The 10,460-nt window shown below is 36.2% G+C and overlaps 1 protein-coding gene across 2 annotated transcripts in view; it reads left to right on the top strand.

Moving 5' to 3' along the window:
- LOC117990926 (uncharacterized) overlaps window positions 1–9,249 on the top strand; it is a 32,585-nt gene extending 23,336 nt beyond the window's left edge. The window contains exons 2-4 of one of the 2 annotated variants that reach the window (XM_069504745.1): window positions 4,044–4,200; window positions 4,755–4,834; window positions 6,962–9,249. In XM_069504745.1, coding sequence (XP_069360846.1) covers window positions 4,095–4,200; window positions 4,755–4,834; window positions 6,962–7,198 — 423 coding nt within the window. In that variant the 5' untranslated portion in view covers window positions 4,044–4,094 and the 3' untranslated portion in view covers window positions 7,199–9,249. Of the gene's footprint in view, window positions 1–3,940; window positions 4,201–4,754; window positions 4,835–6,961 lie in introns of those variants that run through there. The other variant, XM_034978434.2, reaches the window with a different exon arrangement.
- Window positions 9,250–10,460: the final 1,211 nt, after the last annotated feature.

The following is a 10,460-nucleotide window of genomic DNA, read 5'->3' as shown; positions in this document are numbered from 1 at the left end:
CTTGTAAGATTTTGAACCAAATTCGTATGTGTCAGTTGAACCAATGGCAAATCCCAAAGTTTTTGTGTAGTACGTTCCTTCGGGATGTCGACATTGGGACATCTGACCTTCCAACTCTCTAGGGCCTCTGCGGCATAGGTCAATGATGAATTGGATTTGAGAATTTGAGAGCTAAGCTCTTTTATACTATGCACAGAGGACAGAAAAGCCGGAAGAGCTACACTGGAAATTTTCCTCACGCCGATGCCACCGTACTTGACCGGTAAAGTTGCTTGGTTCCAGGAGTGCTCATCAAAAGTTAAATTTAGAATTTGTTCTAGTGTACTTTTAAGGGTGGCATCCATGTTATCGAGTAGTCCATGAAATTTCCAAATTGGGCTCGCGCGGAGAATGTAAATTAATTTAGGTACAAAAAGGCAATATTTTAGGATCGAAAATGCAATGTGAGAATTTAGAGTGCCCAATTTGTCGGTATTAGCCGAAAATGTTCTGACTTTTTGATCCAAGAGTGGTTGTATGGATTCATTATAAAGAGGAGCACCGAGAAGGCAAAGTGAACGTTTATCAAGTATTTTAATATTAGGTGAAATTTCATTGAATAATTCAGAGGCCAATAGAATTCTTTCTTGCGACAGTTTTTCTGTAAAAAACAATTCGCATTTCGAAAAATTAAGTTCTAAACCAATTTTCCCAAACTGTTGCTTAATATGATTAAGATCTTTTAGAACGTCATCCACGTTGCCCCCAATGGTTCCATCATCAAGATACCATATGTTAAATTTAGATGTTAAATTTGAGATATGGTTATGGATCCCTAAGCTGAACAGGGCCGGACCTAAAGGATCCCCCTGCTGAACGCCTACAGAAGACTTAATATCGCTATCTCCAAAGAATAATTTAGAAGCAGAGCTGTAACATTGCCAAACATATGGGTAAATTTCAGGAAGTTGCGTTGAGACTTCTGTCAGCAAAGTTGCCCTGTCCAAAGAATTAAAAGCATTCTTTACATCTACTTTCAGCAGTACCTCAACCTCGCCATTCGTTAAGAAAGTACGAGCCGAATGAACTGCTGCTTCACAACCTCCTTTACTGCCGAATCCAACTTGAATAGGTTGGAATTTATCCTTTAGGGTAGAGACTATGTGACTACACGCTAATTTTGACGCCAAACGGCGAAAAGTACAGCCAACAGCGATGGGACGGATGCCACCATCTTTCTTATTGAAAGCACAAAGCCTCGCGCCATAAAGGAATGGTAGAAAGGATGAATTTACCTCGCCAGATAACATGAAATTACATAGTCTGGTAATGTCGCTCAGTAGCGCCTTGCCGGCGTCCCCAGCAGTAACTCCCACAAGATCCTTAAGATGTTGTGGCGTTATGCCGTCCATGCCACCAGCAGAGCCACTAGAAAACGACATTATCGCAGCGTAAGTTTCTTCATCCTTTATCTGTAAATAAGAAGTGTTAGAAGGTGGATCTGGCAGCACAGAATCGGTATTTGGTAAGGGATGCTTGTCACGTAAGGCTTCCAGCGTTATATCATTGAATGGAGCCAGTGTATCACTAGAAAACAAAATGCGGGCGGCGTTTTTAAGATCCCCATCCATAACCTTGTTTTCCACAATTTTCTTCAAATTGTAATTTTGTGTTCGAAATGAGCAGTCAGGGATTGGAAAAACGCGATCAGCCAAACTATTTTTTTTTAATTTTGTACATAGCGACCCGATTTCTGACTTATTAACATAGAAATGTCTATATGCAAAAAAAAAGAGGTTTTGCCAATCTAAAAGTGAATTTGATAGCACATTTTGGATTGTATGTGATAAGGATCTAGCTAACGATATCCTAGCTCCTCGCGGAATGCTAATTAACATGTCATAGATTTTTTTTTTATTAGTTATGTTTTTTTTTTTTTTTAATACAATAAAACTTAAAGCTAGCCTTATCTAATTGTCATAGATTAAAGTAATACAAGGAAATCATGTTTTACAATATGGCAATACATTTTTTATTTTCAGGACCATCCATGATGGATTTAACTCTATTTAACTACTATGGTTTTACTGAGTAACTAGGTACTGAGTACTGAGTAGCCTCCTGCGGTAGAGTAGCAGCACAGAGGAGCTCTCGTGTCACGTCATCGTACCCTCCCATTATCTATGGTACCCTCCCGCACCGCTCCACTATCGCAGGAACCTAATACTATAATGTACTCAGTTTGCGTTATGATATTATTATGCCTGTAGTGTTCTAGTAGGTAGGTATTTATTTAGGTTACATGTATAATAGGTATGTATGTAGCAAGTCAGGGATCAGGACCAATATAAACAGTCACAATATTATTATCTAATACCTACCTACTGTAGCCTATAATAAATTATAATTATTATGATTTAAAACAAGGAAAACCGCCGCCGATCCTCTACTGAACAAGGGTTTCCTTTTTAGGCCATGCATAAGTTCACCAAACTAGCCAAGTGCGGATCAGCAGATTTTACCACTAGAGAAACACTAGAAATATTATGGAGAACTCTCTCGATTTTTCCGTCACCGATAAAGAACACACAACATAGGTATATTTGTTGTGTGCTAATAGGCTACTTGACTCATATCTAATTTCGTCCAATAAATGATTATTTATTATAGTATTTTGCTTGCAGTAAGTATAGAGCTCCGAAATGTTAAATGCATGCCTGGAATCGAACCCCGGACCTCTCAGAGAGGAGGCCAACATTTTAACCACTAGGCTATCACCGCTTGCAAGCTACAAGTACCTATAGTAAGATAAAATTATGTAGGTACCTATTATGATTGGACTATAAAATCCTGCGGACTTGTTTGGATCAATAGTCAATCTCAAGTTACAAAGCTTGCCTAGTCTCTTGTTGATGGACCACTCCAGATGGACTAACAAACTTGTCTGGCGCTGTGATTACATAATATTATTTACAACAGCTATTTTATTCAATACTTAATTAGTAACTTCTCTTTCAGATTTATAATGGAGTAACTACCAACGATAAAGCAATAAAATAACAACTCTGTTCTTTTTCATTTAACGGGTTATTTTGCCAGGCATCACAAAAATGATACGATTTACGAAGCCCCATTGAAAGCGTGTAGATAGGTACCTATCATGTATGACATAAAGATGGGCGTTATTGGCTATTTACGGCAACGGTTAATCAACAGTTACTTAGTTTCAATACCGATATTGTTAACCGTTGCCGAATATCGGTATCAGAGTTGTGTTTCAACTAATTTAATATGCGCAACGCGCAGCGGTTTCCGTAGTAGTAACTAAGCTAGCTGCCGTATCAATACCGTCTGTATAGCTAGCGCGTGCATATTCACTAAAATAAAACCAATTTTACTTTCATGAATATCGTGAAGTAATCACAACCTTAAGTTCATAGCAGTAAAGTTTAATTTGATCATTGACATAGGTCAAACTATAGTGGACGCCTGCACGAATAGTTTGCCACAGTCCAGTTAACCAAAAACATTTCATAAAGATTGATAAACCAAAGAGGACCTTATCTCTATTACTCTAAGGCTAACTGTATTTAGAATGATAGATCAAAGTGTAATGGACAAGTACTTGTACAGTTAAGCCTTAGCGTAATAGAGATAAGGTCGGCTTTGGTTTACCAAGTTCTTAGTTACTAAGCCGGTAGCCAATAACCGCTCCTTCTCAGCTTTCAGTGAAAGAAAGAAAGAGAAGGCATAATTATTGCGTTTCTAGTTACCCAAAAACCAAACAATGCATTGTCGGTTGCCAGTTGGCAGTGTTGCGTTGTCAGGTGGTTCGTCATAGATGATAACTGAAAACCGTTGCTAGCTACGACAATAACGCTATGGTACGCTATAGGCACGGCAGCGGTTTTCAGTTAAGTTAAGCTATAGCGGACACATGTCTAGTATGACACATACCGACCAGCCGCCGGTATTGGGAGGTATTGTTGGTTTCATTTTCCTAGATAACTCATAAACGTTCGAAGTCTTGTTAGTTGTTACTGAAACGTTATTTGTTTTTATAGTAGTTTTGTTTCATTCCTTTTCGGGAATCTTCCAGAAAATCAATAGGTACGATGTATACAGTTTTATTATTAGTCATTTTATCATCGTTTACGATTGGCGATATTGATGCGAAATTGAAGAAGAATTATCCGCCTCATTGTACTCAAGTAACAAAAGGTAAGTACCTAAACACCTACTTAATTAAGTATTTGGATTTTTATAAAGTAGGTACTACAAGGTAATTAGCCTTAGACTGCAGTCTCACCTGGTGGTAAGTGATGATGCAGTAAGATGGAAGCGAGCTAACCGGGAAGGGGTGTGGCGATGGTGTGGCAGTTTTTCATAAACCCATACCCCTTTGGTTTCTACACGGCATAGTACCGGAACGCTAAAGCGCTTGGTGGCACGGCTTTGCGGTAGGGTGGTAACTAGCCACGGCCGAAGCGTCCCACCAGACCAGAAATTTAGAAATTATAAAATTTCAAACCCCTGCCAGTAATCGAACCCGGGATCTCCCACTAATAAGCCCACAGTGCTTACCACTGCGCCAGGGAGACTCGCATTGTTCAAAATATTGACCTAGCCAGGAACCGAAACTGGGGCCTCACATAAAGCTAGTTAGGTTCAAATCAAGCCCAGGTGGAATGGTGCCAAGAATACTGGCTGCATAATGCATTTATTCAATCATTAATATTTTTATTTAATACAATAATTTAATTTAATCATTTCAGACACAGATTATGCTTCTCGTTTCAAGTTGGACTATCCAGTCGCCTACATCCATCCGGGCGTACGAGAGACTTATCAGCCAGTACGTTTTTTCTATCGTCCTGCGCATAAAAATTCCGCTATGTGGAAAATTACTAGTTTTCAGAAGACTATTAAACTTAAATTCTTTGAAATGAATTGTGTTACTTTTAGATCAAAAACACACAAGTGCTTATATAAAAAGCTCTTGAACGAGCACATGCCATGCACACGCTACATACCTGCAGGTTTTGACATCAAAAACAAAAATTCTAAAAAAATACATAGGTACCTATCGGATTTAGGTATTTTGCATGCGCAGCGTAGCTCCTTGTCTAATCATGGAACTTGCGTATTTTAATTTTATGAGTAATAGCTGATCCCCGCGGCTTCGCCCGCGTAGATTTAGGTTTTTAAAGATCCCGTATAGCCTATGTCACTCAGGAATAATGTAGCTTTCTACTGGTGAAAGAATTTTTAAAATCGGTTCAGTAGTTCTAAAGATTACCCCCTACAAACAATTTCTAATATCATTGCCTACAAACAAACTTAACGACATTACCTCTTTATATAATATTAAAGATCCCGTATAGCCTATGTCACTCAGGAATAATGTAGCTTTCTACTGGTGAAAGAATTTTTAAAATCGGTTCAGTAGTTCTAAAGATTACCCCCTACAAACAAACTTAACGACATTACCTCTTTATATAATACAACGGGCCGTGCAGCAGAAATCGTAATATTTTAATTTCGCCATAACTTCAAAACCAAACGTCCAATTTTAATCATTCAAAGACCAAATATTATCTCCATAAACTGTTCTTAGTGATGAAATCATTTATTTTGATAAGGATTAATAGCATGAGTAAAATAAACGCGTTTAAATGTAGTCCAAAAAAAATTCAAGATTTTAAATAAAAAAATGGTTGCTGTGCCTCACTCGACATAGATGGGTATAGTGTGTCGCGGACTTTTTTGTAGATATTTATAAGATCTACAATTAATTAGAACATTTTATGGTTCTATCTTTTATAGTTTAGGCAGCGTACGCAAAATAAGTAACTTTTCTGGTTGATTTTTTACACCTTGTGTCCGAAAAACCCAAATATCTTACGGAACCCTATTTTTTTCCAAAATAAAATATAGCCTATGTTACTCGTGGATAATGTAGCTTTCGAATGGTGAAAGAATTTTTAAAATCGGTCCAGTAGTTTTTGAGCCTATTCAGTACAAACAAACAAACAAACAAACAAACAAACAAACAAACAAACAAACAAAGTTTTCCTCTTTATAATATTAGTGTAGACAACGGGCCGTGCAGCAGAAATCGTAATATTTTAATTTCGCCATAACTTCAAAACCAAACGTCCAATTTTAATCATTCAAAGACCAAATATTATCTCCATAAACTGTTCTTAGTGATGAAATCATTTATTTTGATAAGGATTAATAGCATGAGTAAAATAAACGCGTTTAAATGTAGTCCAAAAAAAATTCAAGATTTTAAATAAAAAAATGGTTGCTGTGCCTCACTCGACATAGATGGGTATAGTGTGTCGCGGACTTTTTTGTAGATATTTATAAGATCTACAATTAATTAGAACATTTTATGGTTCTATCTTTTATAGTTTAGGCAGCGTACGCAAAATAAGTAACTTTTCTGGTTGATTTTTTACACCTTGTGTCCGAAAAACCCAAATATCTTACGGAACCCTATTTTTTTCCAAATAAAATATAGCCTATGTTACTCGTGGATAATGTAGCTTTCGAATGGTGAAAGAATTTTTAAAATCGGTCCAGTAGTTTTTGAGCCTATTCAGTACAAACAAACAAACAAACAAAGTTTTCCTCTTTATAATATTATTAGTGTAGATGAATATTATGTGAAACAAACTGGGGATACACGGTAATTTGCTTTCATTATTCCCCAATTACGAATTGGGGAACTACGTAATAAATACCTAATTATACGAGGTGGGGATACATGATTGTTTGGGCGCTAAAGCTTACAATACAGGGAGCTGGAGCTGTACCGCAATAATGTAGATGTAGATTGTAGGTACCTAATGTCAATGAAAATGTTTGAAATTTTTCATCCCAGAAAATCAAAAAGTTCCCACGGCATTTTTAAAAACCCAACTCTGTGGACGCGGGTATTATCTACTTACTTACGTATATTTCTATGTTTCAGTTGTATTGTTTACACCCTCCATCAGTGAAGCAGGCAGTAACAGTCGTGTGCGACTGGGCTGCTCCTCCTCAAGTTCAGTTTACCCTGGGAGATGATTACATGCACGTAGTGCGCCAAGATCCGACTGGGCGCTACCAAGGCAACGCCGTTATCACCACATACCAACTATGCAGTCATAACATGTCCCATGTGGAGAATTTTGTAGATAAACCTACTATTACACCTCATGAGGCATAACGTCAGCCATAAATATTTTTTGTATTAATTAAGGGCTATGGCAAACACGATGCTTTTGACATCAGCGATCGGCGATTTTGCGATACTGCATCGCGTTTGACAACTTTTTGCACGTATAACGGTGCATCCACACCGCAGTTAACATTACATTGTCCAACACGGTAACAATCTGTTTCTTTTGTGGCAACATAATATTATATCCATACTTCCATACTAGTGTCTGTCTGTCTGTCTGCTAGCCTTTCACGGCCCATCCGTTTAACCGATTTTGATGAAATTTGGTACAGAGGTAGCTTGCATCCCGGGGAAGGACATAGGCTCCTTTTTATCCCGGAAAATCAACGAGTTCCCACAGGATTTTTGAAAACCTAAATCCACGCGGACGAAGTCGTGGGCATCATCTAGTTAACAATAAATAACTTTTTGTTGCCTGATGTTGCTGAGTAACATTTGGAAACGTTGCTCCACGAAATGTTAACTGCGGTGTGGATGCACCGTAAGTGATTGTTTCGATGCTAAGTAGCAAGTACATCGTATTTTGACGATTTTCTGCATTCGATAGCTGTATTTAAATAACAATTTATATCGACTTCATCGCTGCAATCGGCGATTGTAGGTATGTCTTTGCAGCATCGAGCTTCCAAAAAGCAAATAAATCACCGATCTCTGCAATGCTAAAAGTGCCATGTCTATAATATGGCATAATAGAGGCCTATACATATTAAGTATATCGCATTTAATGAGTAATTTATGTAGGTACTTTAAATCCAAATAAATGTTTTCATAAAACTAGATAGATACTTACATTATTTTAGGATATATACCTACTAAGTAGTAAATCAAGCTGTGATAGCCTAGTGGTTCGATCCCGGGCACGCACCTCTAACTTTTCGAAGTGATGTGCGTTTTCATTAATTAAATATCACTTGCTTTACCGGTGAAGGAAAACATCGTCAGGAAACCTGCATGCCTGAGAGTTCTCCATATTGTTCTCAAAGGTGTGTGAAGTCTACCAATCCGCACATGGCCAGCGTGGTAGACTATGGCCAAAACCCTTCTCAGTCTGAGAGGAGACCCGTGCTCTGTAGTGAGCCGGCGATGAGTTTATCATGATGATGATGATGAAGTAGTATATTAGTTAGGTAGGTAGATACGTCTTTGGAGTTTCTCACTTATTATGAGAAATATTCACATGGTATGGGCTATGGTAGTAATCGATTATTAATAGTACATTACAGTCCAGGCCTGAAATAAAGCGACTACAAAATAAAAAATCCATAGAAGAAACAAAGTTTTAATTCATATGAAAAATAAAAACATAAAAGAGTAAGAAAAATCATTAAAAAATAAAAATAAGAATGAAAAAAATCATTAGAAAATGCAATAAGAAATAAAAAAATTAAAAGTAAAAAATGTACTTATTAAAAAAAGAGTAAAAAACTAATAACAAAAACATGCATTAGAAAGGTTTTAAAGTATATGTAAAAGAAAATACCTAATTAAATAAATATAACTATTAAAAAAATTATTTAAAAATATTAAAATTTAAAAATAGTTACAATAATATATACTATTTTATTAATATAAATTAGAATATTAATAAAATCGTACACCTAAAAATACTCAATTTATTTTAGTCGACATCATAAAGAACCTCGTCATCTGCAGTGTGAAACTAACTGTCCAGCAATTAAATTGTTGGCGTGCGGCCAGTAAAGATCCGATAGCAGTCCTCTGTAGTGAAATCTTATCTTCAGTAAAGTAGCAAATTCCGAGCAAGTGGAAGAAAAATAATTTTATATATTTCCCTACACACAACAATACTTAATTAGTTCAGTGTCAAATTAAAATGTTGAACGAATTTCTTTTTTACATTAGGATAATTTTAATGACGAAATAAGCAAATATAAAGCTGCTTTGATTTACTGATTCGTATTCATTCACGTATCGAAATTCATAATCATGAGCAAGTTGTACGGTATCGTGCTCTTGTTACTGGTGGCTAATTATGCCTCGTCGACATTCGCAAACACGTATACATACGAATTCGGTAAGTTATGTCTTATTTTGATCTTTTACCCGTAGTCCGGTTCAGTTGTCCGGTCAACTGAACCACGGAAAAAAAATATTTTCCGTGGATATACGATTTAAAAATACAAATTTAGTGTGGCCACTAAAAAAATTAAATATTTACGTGGTCCGGTTGTCTTGTTTAGGGGAATATAATAGCCCATAATATTAAAATACTTAATATATAATATTAATAAATAAAAAATATATATATATAGTTACTTAACATTAAATCAAATAATTCATATAAATAATAACAAACTATAGACATAAATAAAAGTGTGTGTTAATAAGTGTAAGAACCATTATCAAGGAACAAAAAGGCTATAATAAATAAATAAATATTAAAAGTACATTTTAAAATGTTTTAAAAATGTTATTTAATATTTAAAAATGTACTTTTAATATTACGAAAATGTTACTGTCTATGTCTTAGGTAAAGATCCGGTACGTGCCAATTATGGTAAACAATAATGGGTGTTTTTCAGGGTTTTCTGTCTGCGTATATTACGCTATGGATTCGGCACTGCCCGGTCTCAACTGATTTTATGAGTGAGGGTCTATAGAATAAATATATTGTTTTATTTGTAACTAGGTTATGCTCGCGACTTCGTCCGCGTAGATTACACAAATTTTACCCTCTTAGGGGTTGAATCCAAAAATCCTTTCTTAGCGGATGCCTACGCCATAATAGCTATCTGCATGCCCAATTTCAGCCTGATCCGTCCAGTAGTTTGAGCTGTGCGTTGATAGATCAGTCAGTCAGTCAATCAGTCAGTCAGTCACATTTTCCTTTTATATATTTAGATGTAACTTAAAACTATCTAATGTTCGCTAGTTTTTCTAAGGCATGGCCTAAAATAATTTCTTCGCAAACCTCTAGTCAAAAATTCTAGGATACTTCCAAAAGTCCTAGAAAGCTGAAATTTGGTATGTAATCACATATGGCTTGAAATCACATATTAACAACGAAAAAATTAAGAAAACGGAAATTTTCCCCCTCCAGCCTCTTGTATGGGGAAGCATATCTGTACATATACAAATGTATAAAGAAATATGTAGCCTGTTACATAATACTAAATATTAAATTCATGACTCGAATACAAAATACAAATGTTCACACAAACATTAATGCCCCCCGCGGGATTCGAACCAGTAGGTGTGACATCTGGCTTAGCAGTCATCGTCTATA

Source organism: Maniola hyperantus, chromosome 18 (genome assembly GCF_902806685.2).
Source record: "Maniola hyperantus chromosome 18, iAphHyp1.2, whole genome shotgun sequence".
Classification (NCBI taxonomy): Eukaryota; Metazoa; Arthropoda; class Insecta; order Lepidoptera; family Nymphalidae; genus Maniola; species Maniola hyperantus.
The sequence above is the reverse complement of the archived record's forward strand: the minus strand, read 5'-3'. Positions and strand labels throughout refer to the sequence as shown.